Here is a 16479-nt window from a genome sequence, read left to right as displayed (position 1 = left end):
GATCTATGTGATTATGCACAGTCAAGCTGCCCTGCTGCAGTATATTTGTGTGGGGCGGTCGGCAAGCAGTTAAAAAATGAGCCGAAATGTGCATTAAAAATCTGTGGGGTAAAAAAAGTGCCAGTGGTCAGTGCTTATTATTTTCATGTAATTTACAAGGTCTTTTTAAGGCCGGCCATACATGGGAGGAATTTAGAAAAAATTTTCTTTCAAAAATCTTATCTAAGAGTTTTAGTTTGAATTTTGCATCATTAGTGGGCTGCAGGAACAGACGATTTTCATGCAGCCATCAAATTGGAGTAATCGGGCATGTTGGAAATTTTTTGAAAAACAAACAATTTTCGAATTAATGATGGGAGAATCATGTGAGAAATATAATAAAAAAAGAAATGCGCATGAGCACAAGAAAAGAAACTTCCTTGAAAGAAATAAAAATTCCCGAGAAAGAAAAGAAGATTCCCGGCCACGGAAATTATTTTCTGTAGCAACATGAGATGAAATTGAAGGCTTGGTTGGTTGAATTTCAAAATCAATGGTGGCATCATCAGATCACAAAGTGCAGGAAATTTCTGATTTTCGAAAGAAAATTTGTTCGGAATTTGACCCATGTAAGGCCTGCATAGGTTTAGTTTCACTTTTTTTAAACTCAGCTGCTCTGTAATCACACAGATATCTCACAAGATCACAGGCAGCCCATCCCCTTCTACACAGATCTTAGCTGTTCTCAGAGGAAAAGGTTCTTCTCCGTTCTCCTTCTGAGAACAAATCTTCTCCACTTCATAAACAGGGTGCCAGAGGAGATGATTTTTCTATCAGAACTGAAATGAGATTAGGTATGTTTGTTTAATAAACGTACACCTATATGTGTTCACATACACTCTTAAAAAATAGAGAGGGTTTTCCAAATGCATCTAATAGTGGACTAGTTTTGTAAAAACTGGAACATTTCTCTGTATTATAGATGAGAACTTTACCTGGTTACAACATGTGAATGTGGTTATTACTATTACTCTTTTTTGAGGGATTCTTTCTACGTCTCTTTGAAACCTACAGGCAAGGTCTGGAACTAGCTTTTTGATTGTATCACCCAGCAAACAGAAATTTCAACACAATCACAGATGATAACAATATCTGCAGCATTCAGTTAATTATCCCTGAAGAAGAAGCATATCCCAGCTTTGAAACACGTTGGGTATTCTGTTGCTGCTTTCTTGTATCTTCTGTATCTGTGCTGTGTTTTTTTATGGAACTGTTTACTTATTTTTTGCTATGTTCAGTGTGTTAATAATTTTTGTATATTAAAACTATAAATTTATACTATTTTTGTTTAACAATATCAATAACAATATCTGTAGCAATATCAATAACAATATCAATGACAATATCTGTAGCATTCAGTTAATTATCCCTGAAGAAGAAGCATATCCCAGCTTCAAAACACGTTGGGTATTCTGTTGCTGCTTTCTTGTATCTTCTGTATCTGTGCTGTGTTTTTTTATGGAACTGTTTGCTTACTTTTTGCTATGTTTAGTGTGTTAATAATTTTTGTATATTAAAACTATAAATTTATACTATTTTTGTTTCATTTTGCGTGCCTTGAAAGTCCCAACCTCTTAGGGCAGTGATGGCGAACCTTGGCACCCCAGATGTTTTGGAACTCCATTTCCCATGATGCTCAACAACACTGCAGAGCGCATGAGCATCATGGGAAATGTAGTTCCAAAACATCTGGGGTGCAAAGGTTCGCCATCACTGTCTTAGGGGATACTCCTTCTTTTGTGCAATTGTACCCCGGGATGTGGCACCTCTTTTGATAGGGGGTTTTATTGTGGACTAACCATTTTCTCCATTCTGTTATATAATGTAGACATCTTAGTGGGATGTGGGCATACTAGCATTCTTCCCCTATTGAGATAAATTACCTGTAAAAATATTTTTTGGTACTAAACATAAATGTGTAAAGTAAATGTGAACACTATAAATGCACACTAGACTTATAGCTATAGAGAGGTGTGTGTTTTAAAGAAATTGATAACATGTCTAAATTCAGGATTAAACTAGGAAAAAACAAACATTAATTGAAACAGAGAAAATAATTTTCAAAGTTATTTTTTTTAAAAAGCTGTAAAGGATAGATATAGTAAGCAAATCCATAAAAATGCCTAAGAGCCCGAGCCCTCAAGCCTTTTTTTTTGTGTTTACTATGCTAAGAAATAGGAAATAAGATACAGACAATTTCACCTGCAGTATCTCTAAAAATGTGACACATGTATAAGCTGCTTAGACTTTTTTTTTTTTTTTAAAGAAAAAAAATATCATATGTATACTTTTTATAACATAGCATTATACTTTGCAGGACAGCACATTTCTACCATATTACATTTTTCTTTTAGCACTTAGTAAATTATAGTAATTACTATACATTTTCTCCTCCACTGTGATTTCACTTATCCTCCAGCAATGTTAATTTGTTAACAATATTATAGAAAAATATACAAAGGTAACAGAATACAACATAAACCTTTGTGCATTCTCTAGCTTCCTTTAAGCTGAATTAATAGCAGTAATAGCGGTGTTATCAAGGGGTGATTGCCCATACAGTAACAGAAATTTGGCTGAGATCTAAATTAAAAGTGAAAGCTACTTCTTTCATTCCAGTGGCTGCAAGACAAAAACATTTGTGCTCATTCAGGCTGTCTTAATAAAATCGAATGGGCTGATTCACTTTTTGTTCCAGACACATAAGCTAACCATAATTAGTCCATGACAGAAAACGTATCTTCCACAGCATTGTGGCATTGAACCCCCTTTAATTTTTTAAGAAGTACTGTATTTCAGCTTTTTTGGAACAATAAAAAAAAATAGCAAAACTACCTACTGTTAAGAAACTCAGAAAGCAAGTAGATTAAGCACACAAAACCTAGCATTATTATCTGCCTTGGACCAGACATCAGTTGTGTAGGTGCAGCCACACCTTTGTGACCAGCGTCAGCACCTGTCAAAGCCTTTTGTCAAAGTATTCAAGTCACTTTTAAAGTGGAAATAAATCCAATGATTTACCTGTCTCCCAAGACAATTAAATCCAAGGCATGCCACGAATGATAACTTTTATTGTTACTATTGTATTTATGTTGGCTCTAAACAAAACTGCCAAGGCATCAAATGGCTGGTGTCATAGCTGATCAAATGTGCAGCAACATGGCAAATGCAGATCAAACATATGCTAAGAATGCAGCCTCCTTGGTTGTGAATAATAGGAGGGTTTAGTTCCACTTTAAAGTGGAACTAAAACATCCTAGCCTTTACAACCAAAAAATCTGCCATCTTACCCCTGTTTTATTATTATTATTATTATTATACAGGATTCTCCCCCTGTGCCATTAATGACTTTTAACTCTATTGACTTTTGGTTCGATATGTGATCAAGCGCCTGTTAATATTGTGTATGAGGATTTATATAACGCCAACAGTTTGCGCAGCGCTTTACAATGTGAGGGAAGACAATACAGTTACAATACAATTCAAAACAGGAGGAACTAGAGGGCCCTGCTCGTTAGAGCTTACAATCTAGAATTATCTGGTGGAGTAGTGATGTCATGATCCCCACCTTGTCCAGTTTGAGAACCCCTTGAATTCATTAAGATAATGCAAGGTGTTCTGTAAGTGGCACCTATTCTGAGTAGGTGACCCTTATGGTTACTATGCAGCAGAGCAACCACTGAGCACAGAACCAGAAAGGCAGTGGCAATCACTGTAGTACAAGTGACTTCCACAGGAATTCCACAGATATGGAATTTTCATACTAACATTGGTCCAAGCTTAACCAACATAACTGCAAATAATTCTAGTCCGGGAATTTAACCTAAAGGTCCTGATTTATTAAATTGTGTCATGCATTATGATCAGTGTTGGTCATGTAACCTAAAAAAAGTAATTAGTTACAGGTACTAGTTACTTCTCCCAAAAAGTAACTGAGTTAGTGACTGAGTTACAGCAGTAGAAAAGTAACTAATTACCAGGGAAAGTAACTATTGCGTTACTTTAAAAAAATATTTAAATATGTCAAATAACTTATATGCCCCTTGTATGCGTGGTATTTGGTTAGTGGTACCTGCGTGGTATTTGCTGAGAGTGGCATTGTGTTACCTGCGTGGTAAACTGCTGGTGTATAGGGTGGGTGGGTAGGTGTATTTGGGGGTCAGTGGGTGTATAGGGTGGGTGGGTAGGTGTATATAGGGGTCAGTGGGTATATAGGGTGGGTAGATAGGTGTATTAGGTGTATATAGGGGTCAGTGGGTGTATAGAGTGGGTGGGTAGGTGTATATAGGGGTCAGTGGGTGTATAGGGAGGGTGGGTAGGTGTATATAGGGGTCAGTGGGTGTATACGGTGGGTGAGTAGGTGTATATAGGGGTCAGTGGGTGTATAGGGTGGGTGGGTAGGTGTATATAGAGGTCAGTGGGTGTATAGAGTGGGTGGGTAGGTGTATATAGGGGTCAGTGGGTGTATACGGTGGGTGAGTAGGTGTATATAGGGGTCAGTGGGTGTATAGGGTGCGTGGGTAGGTGTATATAGAGGTCAGTGGGTGTATAGAGTGGGTGGGTAGGTGTATATAGGGGTCAGTGGGTGTATAGAGTGGGTGGGTAGGTGTATATAGGGGTCAGTGGGTGTATAGGGAGGGTGGGTAGGTGTATATAGGGGTCAGTGGGTGTATAGGGTGGGTGGGTAGGTGTATATAGAGGTCAGTGGGTGTATAGAGTGGGTGGGTGTATATAGGGGTCATTGGGTGTATAGGGAGGGTGGGTAGGTGTATAGAGTGGGTGGGTAGGTGTATATAGGGGTCAGTGGGTGTATAGAGTGGGTGGGTAGGTGTATATAGGGGTCAGTGGGTGTATAGGGAGGGTGGGTAGGTGTATAGAGTGGGTAGGTAGGTGTATATAGGGGTGAGTGGGTGGGTAGGTGTATTTAGGGGTCAGTGGGTAGGTGTATATAGGGGTCAGTGGGTGTATAGAGTGGGTGGGTAGGTGTATATAGGGGTCAGTGGGTGTATAGGGTGGGTGGGTAGGTGTATATAGGGGTCAGTGGGTATATAGGGTGGGTAGGTAGGTGTATATAGGGGTCAGTGGGTAGGTGTATATAGGAGTCAGTGGTTAGGTGTATATAGGGGTCAGTGGGTGTATAGGGTGGGTGGGTAGGTGTATATAGGGGTCAGTGGATGTATAGAGTGGGTGGGTAGGTGTATATAGGGGTCAGTGGGTATATAGGGTGGGTAGGTAGGTGTATATAGGGGTCATTGGGTAGGTGTATATAGGGGTCAGTGGGTGTATACGGTGGGTGGGTAGGTGTATATAGGGGTCAGTGGGTGTATACGTTGGGTGGGTAGGTGTATATAGGGGTCAGTGGGTATATAGGGTGGGTAGGTAGGTGTATATAGGGGTCAGTGGGTGTATAGGGAGGGTGGGTAGGTGTATATAGGGGTCAGTGGGTGTATAGGGAGGGTGGGTAGGTGTATATAGGGGTCAGTGGGTGTATAGGGAGGGTGGGTAGGTGTATATAGGGGTCAGTGGGTATATAGGGTGGGTAGGTAGGTGTATATAGGGGTCAGTGGGTGTATAGGGAGGGTGGGTAGGTGTATATAGGGGTCAGTGGGTGTATAGGGAGGGTGGGTAGGTGTATATAGGGGTCAATGGGTGTATAGGGTGGGTAGGTGGTGGCTGGTGGTGGTGTGGTGCACTGTGGGGGTCTGAGTCCTCCTGTCTTGACTGTCTGTTACTGAGTTTTTTTTGTTTTGGTACCTGTTGTGCTGCTGGTGGAGATGCTGGCTGCCTGGCTGCTGGTGGAGATGCTTGCTGCTGGTGGAGATGCTGGCTGCCTGGCTGCTGGTGGCCAGCCCAGCACACTGGGGTCTGTCTGGCTGCGTCCTCCTCCTCCAGGCCTGTGCTGCTGCTTCTCTCTCTCTCATTGACTGAGGCCAGTGCTGCGGACAGCGCTGGCCTCGGTCATAGAGGAGAGGAGGAATTACACTACTGCCATCTAGTGGCGGTAGATGTAATTGCGGTAACGCAGCCGTAGTAATTTCAACTGCATTACCTTGACGGGACGAGTAGTCAGTTAGATTACTCCTTGCCCTCTAAAGTAACTGTGTTAAGAAACGCCGTTTACTTTAACGCAGTTACTTCCATCACTGATTATGATAAACCTTGATCCAATTCAAATATACAATCATGTAGCTGTATATTATTTTTTGTAAGATTCTATGCCACATAATTGGATGTTGGAGGGTAACACAAATTTTATTTTATTTAATTTCATTTCATTTTTTTTCTCTTCCCATTTATATTAAGTCTCTGTGTAATAAATGAAAATGAGTAGTCACTGGAAATTGCAATACACATAGTTTAACATAAAATTCCCCCAAGGTTCTCAGCAGGCATGATATAAGCATGTCTCAAATATTTGCCAAAATAAATTATTTTTAACAGAAGTTTTTTAGATGTATACATATGGATCACACAACAAGGCAGTGCAGAATCTCAGAAATCAGTACAGTCACTAAACAAAGCTTGCTAACACTGATGGACTTCACTTTCTCATTCTGGGGATTTCTGTGGCAATAATATACAGTAATATACAAGCTAGGTTGTAAATTGTTGTAAAATGTTGTAAGTTGTTCTGCTTTTTATGCCTGTTTTCTTTGCATACTTAGAGTAAACCTGTGCCTTGCCCATGTACTGTAGTTTTCTCCTTCCTGTCAGTAACAGATTGCCACATACATTGTGGCAGAGCCTGACATGTAGAGGGAAGGTTATCATACAGCCCCGGTTCTGTGACCACTGATGTTGTGACAGTGGCTGCGAGAGCACAGCGAGGTATGAGTGTCTGTAAAAAGTTCCGTCAGCCATGACAGAAAACAAAAGAGAGCGCCCCGTGGGACTTTAAATGAGGTGGATGCAAAAAAAAATGTAAATAAAGCATAAGTATGCAATAGCAAATTTATTAGATACAAAGCGTATGATACATATAAAACATGCATATAGACAACAGACATCAATACATGAAATGACATAGTAATATCAATAAAAACATACTGGATGACATACATAGCTCATAACTGGAGTGAGGACTCCGTAATAGCATAGTAGCATCGATATGAAAAATAAAAAATGACATGCATGGACTCATAACTGGAGTGTAGACTCGACGCGTTTCCTATATGCCCACTCATCAGGAGTTTGAAAGAGTATGCCTGTGCAAAAATAGATTAAAGAACAAAATGAGTCTGGTGTTGATATGCATAGCCATGACAGCAGGTAACAGGAGTGTCACCAGAGCCAGGTCAGATCATTGGAACAGTGGATGTCAGCAGACCCAGGCCTGGACAGACAGCAGATGCTTGATGGGCAGCTAGCAGATGGCTGGTGCAGCAGCACTGGTAACACTTAGCAGGTGAATAACCAGCAGGGACCAGGTAGCATGCGGAGTAGAGCTGAAGAAAAACTGGATGCAAGGTCAGACAAGCCAGGCATAGACGGCAGGCAGTGAATGGTCAGGGTACAAGCAGGGGTCAGCAACAAAGAATCAGGTAGATAAACAGGAGACAGAGCAAATCCAGGGACAGGCCAAGGTCAGGGCAGGAAGCATTTAAGCAAGGTCAAGACAAGCCAGGTCAATAACAGCAGTCAATATAGGAATGGATGCAGGGACACAGGTAATTGCTGCAGATCAGACTGCACTGGCTGATAGCACTGCTGCAGTTTAAATAGTGTAATTCGTGCCAACATTAGCGTACCTGTGGATGTCTAGAGGCTTCAGTAGTACTAGTGCTAGTGGCTTCCTGACACTGATACTCAGCTTTCCATCACTCCCTGCCGCTCTGTTTAGCTACAGGGAGTGGAGAAATTGAGAACTTCTTGATATGGAAGAACATATTACTCATACCGTGTGACAATGCTGGAGCAGTCTTCATGCACCAACACTGAGACATTGGAGAATGGAGAATCTATATTCCTGTGTAAGCTATACCATGAGCATAGCTTACAGTTAATTAGTGGTTTATACTGTTTGTACTGCTCCCTGCAGCTAAACAAGTGGGGGAGCAAAGGAAAGATGCTGCTAAGTACAGGGGGGGAAAAGTAAGCCTGTTTCATGGGCCAAGACTAGGTTTACTTTTTGGTAGAAAGGTGAAACCAGTTGCATGCATAGTTAAAAAGGTCACTTCACCCTGTGCTGAAATGTTAGTTTTGGAATATGTTCTAAAGTTAAAGAACCTTAAACATGTTATATAGATAAACTCTGAGCACTTGGATTACTTATTGCAAAGGAGTGACGAACAGTTGCTCTTATACTGCAAAGTATACAGTATTTGTTCAACATAAAAAGTGAAAATCTGTTCGTCAGCGGATACAGGCTACCATCGTTTTTGTTACACCTCCCCAATGATGTGCTTTTAATTGCAGTATATACGAGGCAGCCAAAGTCAATGGGGCATACATTGCTCCACTTTAATGTGTACATCCACTGTGTAAAAAGGGTCAAAACAACTGTAACTACAGAAGTTTTCCAGTTTCTCAGCTTGATATACTTATTGAGGCTTTTATTTGTGTTTCTTTTCTCTTCAAGTCAACTCAGCTCAGCAGAACATAGTCTTCTGTTTCCCAGAACTGTGAACTTTAGCAGTATTGTGTTTCTTTGGTTGAAAATGTTGCAAACAATGATCTACAAATTATAATTTGCTACATGTGGGGTTTTATTACTTTAGTAATTTACCAAGATCTGTTGTAACTGTACTGAACAACTTACAAATGGAAAAACCAAATGTACCTTTCAATATCCATTTTTTCAACAGCTGTCACTCTGTTTCTAGTTTTAATATTTAATTTGTAACATTTTTTCATTTACAATCTGCCCTTCTCCTACTCTGCATCCAATTACCTGTAGATCACTCTCACACACTTCTTAGCGCAATCATGTGCTCAAAAATCTGCCAATCTGCAACACGCATTGGGGTTGATTCAACAAACATTTTGCAAGAGAAGTTGCACTCTGACAGTTCATTCATTAAAGTAATAGTGCGTGCTTTTCATGCCTTCACTGGTTTCAGAATTTTGGTATATTTTTCAGTATTACTCTGTAGCCTGTGGTCACCCTAAGGTGTACGCTGTCATCCTAACACTAATTATTCAGGGTTTGAACACCTAGGGAGTCACTCAGAATAAAACTGTTCACCAGACCTATGTTAGTCAGCTGCCAAGCAGCAGCAAATACACCAGGTTTTGCAAGAAACTCTACCAAAAATAAAACATGCATTTGGGGACATGTATAATTTTATATGTCATAGTGTTCACATAATTAAGGTTGCATTATTTGCCTAATTTGGATAAAATTTAGAAAAAGTAGAAAGTACGTGAGTAAATGTTAGTAGAGTGACCACAGAAAGTAATGATATGTCCTGAGTCTGACTGTTTATCTTACAGTAACATAACCTGTTTGATGTAATGCGTACTAGATTGACATCATGGAGGGCCCATCCTTATGACATGCAAATGACATGTGTCAACAGCACATTTTCTTTCCCTCTCTGTTGTCTGAAGACTTTTTCATTGAATACTCTAATAGAGAAAGAGAAGCTATGCTGGTGACCTTTATCTTTGTAACAGACAGTAAGACAATGCTCAAAGTCAGTCATGTCCAGGGCAATCAATGCAACTTATTTACCTGTTTAATCTTAAGCAAGGAAACAATTTACCAATGACATAGGAACGGGCACTCGAAATTAAGTAACAAATGGCCATGACCATGTATACCTGAAATGTCTTGATTGCCAAGTCAACATGTAGTACTGGCCTTCTTGTTTTGTGAAAGGCAGACAATCTGACATTTTATTATTGCATGAAGAGCTCATTACCTTACCCATGTATTCATTATCTTTTTTTTACACCAGTTACCGCTAGCCTAAATGTATCCCCAAGATGTGCTCGACCTTTATGTGCTTATATGCACTCAAGGAGGCTATACATGGTGCAATTTAAAAAAAAAGACATGCAAGATAATAGTAATAGAAACTATTTTCAGACGTATCAAAAAACTGTGTAACAATGGGCAGTTATCATTTTCCTCAAAGGAAAAAGAATAATCCTTTTCACCTTGCATATCGCTAGTAAGTCATTGGGAAAAAGTATCTAGTTATAAAGGAGCAAAGTTTGGATCAGCCTTTTCCAACCAGGGTTCCCTCAGGTTTCTTCAGGGGTCAGGGCCACTGATAGGGCAATACAACCAGCCCTGTTGTACTGGGCTTGGGCCCCATCAGTTCTACGGGGGGGGCCCGGGCATCTTTAGAGTTAATTTCTAACAAAGAAAAAAAAAATAAGACTAAATGACATCCCCACTCCCGCTTCCTTACTGGGGTGTATATTTACAATTTCCTGGGCCCCATCAGGTTAACAGAGGAGGCCAAAAGGTGACAGCAGAGGAGGGACTTTTTTTTTTTTTCGGGCAGATAATACTGTGCCGCATGTAACTCTGCACAGTCCCGGCTGGCCACCTTCTACTATCTATGCCGGCGGATTGATTCCTATGGAGATCAGCACCTCTCCCACAAGTGCCGGCACTGAAGTGAAACTGATATGAGGCAGAGACTAATCCTTGCGGCGGGTGAAGGTGCACAGGCAAGCAGCCCCCTGCACTCAGTAACACAGGATACTGAGGAATTAGGGTACAATCCTCAGACTATGATGATGATTATGATGATCACAGCACAGTAGATGCTGTATGGCTGTCACAGTGTGTCACATGGCTGTTGAGTGCTGACTATGTTTATTTATGGCTGTTTTGTGTTTTAGCGACTAACACTGTACAGCCATAACAAAGTCAGCACCCAACAGCCATGTTACACACTGTGACAGCCATACAGCATCTGTTGTGCTGTGATCGTCATACTGATGATGATAATAAGCACAGTGAGATGCTAGTTTACATTTTTCTTTGTGGAGGCATCAAAAACATGCAGCTGAGCTGTGTTTTTCACCCCAGCCATTCCCCTTTAAGAACCTTTCAGCGGACCTGATTGAAAGCTGGATGTAAATAGACTTTTGTCCTTTTGGGCCATTTGGGTCCAAAAAAAATGGAAAAGGGCTGCATCCTTTTCTTTTTTTCCAGACCTAAATGTGACAGATCAGAGATAGCCGGATGTAAATGGACACTTTCCATTCCATTTACATCTTGCCACTTATAAAGCATCACAGGTCCACCCCTGTCTACTGTTCAGAGTATGCGGACACAAACTGAACAGACATCTGTCCCCATCCAGCTCCACTTTTCAATGAATGTGACGGATGTGATGTGACTCCACTTTTGAGTGCTGTGACACCTTCCTGGTAGGATAGCAGAGGCAGAATGTTAGTAATGCTTAGGTTTGCAATAAGTATATTACACATGATGTACATTGCAAGTAGAGATGCCTTATTTTAGAAACTTTCCTGTCAATAACCAGAGTGAATTCTTTAGCTGCCTAATGACTGACAGGATCAGGGTCAGGGCTAGGGACAAGGTAAAGAGGGGCCCCGTGAGGTAGGCTGTAGCGGGCCTCATGACTTCTAAGAGCTGCCCTGTCAGGGGTGCCTTGGTAAAATGCCTAAAATTTGCCCTGAAATTATATACAAGCCAGAAAATGAAGGAAACCTGCCTTTTACTTACACAAAGTCACAGGTTTTCATTGTGCACATTTCAACCTTCCAGCTGCCAGTGTCCTAACAACCATTGATGCCATTGGTTGATGAGAAGGAAAGCCGCTGCCTGCACAGCATCCTTGTTTGCCCCTCCTCTACCCAGCACTGGGGTCACATTAGCTGGGTGAGGGAAAAAAACTGAGAGAGAAGATAAATATAGGAATACTAATCATTACCATTGTGCAATGATGTATTTGCTTTGGAAGAATGAGCCACCTCTAATGTTGGGTGTCCTACGTGTGGATATTGCTGTGTTATATGATACTACTAGTATTTTTTTTTCTTTTACATTTAAAATGGTGTGCCTCGTGATTGTGCATAATTTTAAAGGGTGCCTTGACTGAACAAAGGTTGAAAAACACTGGTTTGGATTACACTGTTCACATGCCTTACTGGCTGTTCTTCTTGATCAGTGGTCTCCAAACTGTGGCCCTTTGCTTGTCTTTTCTGACCCTTGGGGCAAAGTTCCTCCCACGGATATGAGGCACTGTTCTCCCCATTGATATGAGGCATTTTTCTTCCCACTGACACCAACAATGGTGCACCATTCTTTCTACTGACACTAACAGCGGGAAGCTTTTTCTCCCACTGACACCAACGATAGGGCATTTTTTTTCTTCCACTGACACCAACTTTAGGGCATTATTCCTTTCCAGACACCAACAATGGGGCATAATTTCACCCTCTGATATAACCATTAGGGCATTTTTCCACTGACTTCACTGATGGGGCACTATTGCTCAAACCAATACCAATGATAGCTTACACACTCTTTGTAGCTCCGGAAAACAAACCAATAGTGTGCCACAATAGGAAGTGACTACCTATAGTGGCACACAAAGAAGAAGAGGAGCCAAGAGCGCTGGTAGGGGGTGGAGAAGAGGAAGATCAGGGCTGCTCTGTGAAAAACCATTGCACAGAGCAGGTAAGTATACCATGTTTGTTATTTTAAAAAATGGATTTACAATCATTTTAATGATGTTAGCTCTTCCATAAATAATTTATTTGTCCTGACATTGTAAAAAAATATTTTAAAAACAACCTGGAAGACGTTCCAGGCTTGTTGTTCTCTATTTGCTTGACTACTTGTTGAGTCTTCTGGAACAAACGTGTACTGTATATCAGGTGCTGGGTGCAGATTCCCTATCATATTCCTTTTTCTTCTTCCTACATACATGAATAGTCTGAATGTGGTTATTTGTCAGGCTACTAGATTTTACTAGGGTATTTATTAAAAGGAAGATGATCCAATTTCCAACATATAATGTAGACAATCCAAATTTCTTGCAACAAATATGGATGACATAAGGTAATGAATCCTATAATGAAAATACTTCAAAAATTTGATTTTTAAGCCTTGCATTTAAATAAAGGTGTAACAACATAAGCAGTTTTAGAGTAGTCATAATTAGCAATCTGCGTATATTCTGCTGCAGAAAAATAATGTGCTTGCAATGGTACATTATGCCATCTGGTGGACGTTTTCACATTCTGGCACACTACTTCCATTCATAATGCAAATTGATGAACATTTTATCTATAAAATATTTTGCAGCAGGCAAGGTCTATATGAGGTCACTGGCTGTAACAGTTCTGCAGCATATTTCTCAATTAATTCCAATTAGATTTCTTCAATTAGGCAATATTTGACAATGTACATACAGCATAGGACAATTTTCTTTGTCTATAATATAGCATTTCTGTTATCAGTACAGATTCTGGCTTTCATTTTGTAACTTGCAATGGTAGAATGGAAAACAAAATAGCATAAATGGTCAAGCATTTTTAGTTCTTAAAAAATAGATGCATATTATTAAAGGTACATTGTTACCAGAGGTGTAACTAGAACAAACCTTCAGGGCCCCGGTTCAAGAAAACATGAAGGGCCCCCCCTGACCCCATCTCGAGACCCTTTCCATCAGTCCTAGGCCCCTTGCCACTGGTTCCAGGTTCCTTTGCATCGGTCCAAGGGCACTTTTCTCTGGTCCTGGGACCCTTCCCCCCAAACCCAGGGGCCCTTCCCAATGGTCCTGGGGTCCTTCATTGTGGTCTTGCAGTGGGACCTCTTCACATGTTCTGCAGCTGGCCTCCTTCCTACTGTCTTGGGGCCCCCCAACTTTGTCAGAATGCCAGGGCCCAGTCGCAAATGTAACCTTTGCAACCTTTCTAGTTCTGTCACTGACATGGGGACACCATGACTCCAATCAGTAAATGACATGGGACACCACAATCCCAATCAATAAATAACATGGGGGGTAACATGATCCTAATCAATAAATTACATGGCGACAGCATGATCCCAATCAATAAATGACACAGTGACACCAATCAATAAATGACATGCAGTTGCCATGATCCCCAATCAGAAAATGACATGGGGACACCACACTTCCAATCAATTAACGACATGGGGACACCACACTTTCAATCAATAAATTACGAAGGGACACTGCACTTCCAATCAGTAAATGGCAAGAGGATACCGTGCTCCCCAACACCTGAACTCTGTCATGCACACACTATGGCAGCAATTTCCCCTCCTCTGCCATACTTGTCACTTGGTCCTGTGGCTCTGTGCTGTCTTTGCCTGTTCTATAACATCCTGCGGCCAGTGTCACTGGGATCAGATGAGCCTTCCACATGCCCGGACCAAGCAGGCAGGATGACAGCCCCCCACTCCCCTTCTTAGACAGCAGCAAGTCCCTGGCCCCTTAGCACAGACAATCCAAGTTTGCCCCCCCTCCCTTCATGCTGCTCTCCCCTTATCAGATCCTGTAGGGCCCCCACTCCATCCCTGTGACATGTGTCTGCCCCCCCCCCCTCATGCACTGCAGAACTACAGCAGTAGTAGTGCTGGAGTCAAAGGTAATCCTTTGAATTCCTCCACCTTCAGCACTGGAGTTAGCCTGGGACAGCTGGACAAACCCAGTGAAATGGATCAAGTAGCCAGTGATCAGCAGCAGCAGCCAACCTTCCCCAAACACACGGCTGTCTTGGTGCTCCCCCCACGGTGGTGGAATGCCAGGGCCCGGTCACAAGTGTGACCTTTGCGATCCTGATAGTTCCACCACTGGTTGTTACTTATATTGCTGATCTATTTAGAACAGTGGTTCTTAACCTTTTTTTAATCGTGGAAGTCTTTAAGAATCTGAGGAAAGCTATGGACCCCTTTCCCAGAAGTATTCACATAAACACAACTTTCCATGCAATTACCATATGTACTTTATTTTATTGAAATGAAATACATACATATATAACCTACACAAAGTCTGAATCAACAATCTTAAGGCCTCATGCACACGGACACAAAAAAAACTCTGCCTTTAGGCTTTTTTTTCACCTCAAGAACAAACCTGCATGTTAGCTAATGTGCTCATGCGCATGCAGATGTTTTAGTGTGCAGTTTTTAGGGGAAGAAAATAATAGCCCAGGCAAATGCTCCTGGAGAAGTGGTTTTGTTGTTTTTCCATGCAAATGTATGTAAATGCATGCTTATGCGCATAATTTTATTCCATTGGCTAGAATGCATGAATATTCTGGTCCAAAGGATGAGGTTAACGTGCAAACTCTTCTAAATACCATTCACATGTAAATGTACATCAATGCGCCTAAACGCAAGTGAAAGAAATGCAAGATTAGAAGCTTGCCAACTTCTGGCAGCATACATTCATACACCTGGGTGCAAGACGTCTAATAAAAAACTCAGTCCTTTTAAAAAAAAGTAACGGCCACTCATTACAAAAATGAAATGAGGGCTGTAAAATGAATGTAGGGAGCCATGGAACCCAGGCTATGAACCCCTTTATAAGGCTGTGCTATTTTACTTTTGCCAAATACATAAATCTTGGGGTTTTTTTTATAAATCTGTTTCTATTGAAGTCTTGTTTTTTTTATGTTTTTGTTAAACAACTATTCTCTTAGAGTGAGCAGTATATTTATTATAGACCTTTATTTATTAGAAGTCTGTTTATGATTATACTTGTCTAAGAAAGCTGAACCTTATGATACTTGCCAGAGTATCCTATGATTTAGGTTCTGTCTTACTAATCAAGCTGAAAACTAATAAATGTCTATTGCTAGACATTTACTAATTATTCTATTGGTATGTGTTACTTTTAATAATTGTTATGTCCTTTGTATATAGTAATATATATATAATATAGTAAGGAAAGCTGTCAAAACTATATATGAACTGCATATGTTTTTTTTAGGTATGGTGATATGGTCCCAAAGACAATAGCTGGGAAGATTTTTGGCTCCATATGCTCTTTAAGTGGTGTTTTAGTCATTGCGCTACCAGTTCCTGTAATAGTGTCCAACTTCAGTCGGATATACCATCAGAATCAACGAGCAGATAAACGCAGAGCGCAAAAGGTAATGTGATAAAATTACCATGAACAGACATATATTGTTCAAATTGTGCAATGCAAACCAAAACTTGATTTTTAGAAGTAAGTGGATAACGATACTGTATAAGGTTTTTTCTGGTTGTTGTATTTAAAATACAATTTCAATGCTTTACCAAATATTAAATTGGATATTAAACTGGATATAGAACTCATCTAAGCTTCTAAATGTGTATTTCCACTTTTTGGCCAAATTGGGATAACACCTCCTTAATAAATAAAATAGTGCTTACATTTTACTCGCTCTTTTCTGAAAACTCAAAATCTGAAGTTCATCTCTGCTGTGGGAGTTAAAGTTCCCCATAATTAACCCTGCCTGGACTGTGCTCATTTTCAGTTAAACTAGATTTGA

The 16479-nt window shown here is 40.6% G+C and overlaps 1 protein-coding gene across 1 annotated transcript in view; it reads left to right on the top strand.

Moving 5' to 3' along the window:
• The window catches only part of KCND2 (potassium voltage-gated channel subfamily D member 2), a 558992-nt gene that overhangs the window by 424556 nt on the left and 117957 nt on the right, over positions 1-16479 (top strand). The window contains exon 2 of the mRNA XM_082255657.1: positions 15933-16095. Coding sequence (XP_082111783.1) covers positions 15933-16095 — 163 coding nt within the window. The remainder of the gene's footprint in view (positions 1-15932; positions 16096-16479) is intronic.

This window comes from Pelophylax lessonae (genome assembly GCF_965119305.1).
Source record: "Pelophylax lessonae genome assembly, chromosome: 4".
In the NCBI taxonomy this organism is placed as follows: Eukaryota; Metazoa; Chordata; class Amphibia; order Anura; family Ranidae; genus Pelophylax; species Pelophylax lessonae.
Note: the sequence above shows the minus strand (reverse complement) of the source record. Positions and strands in the feature narration are given on the sequence as shown.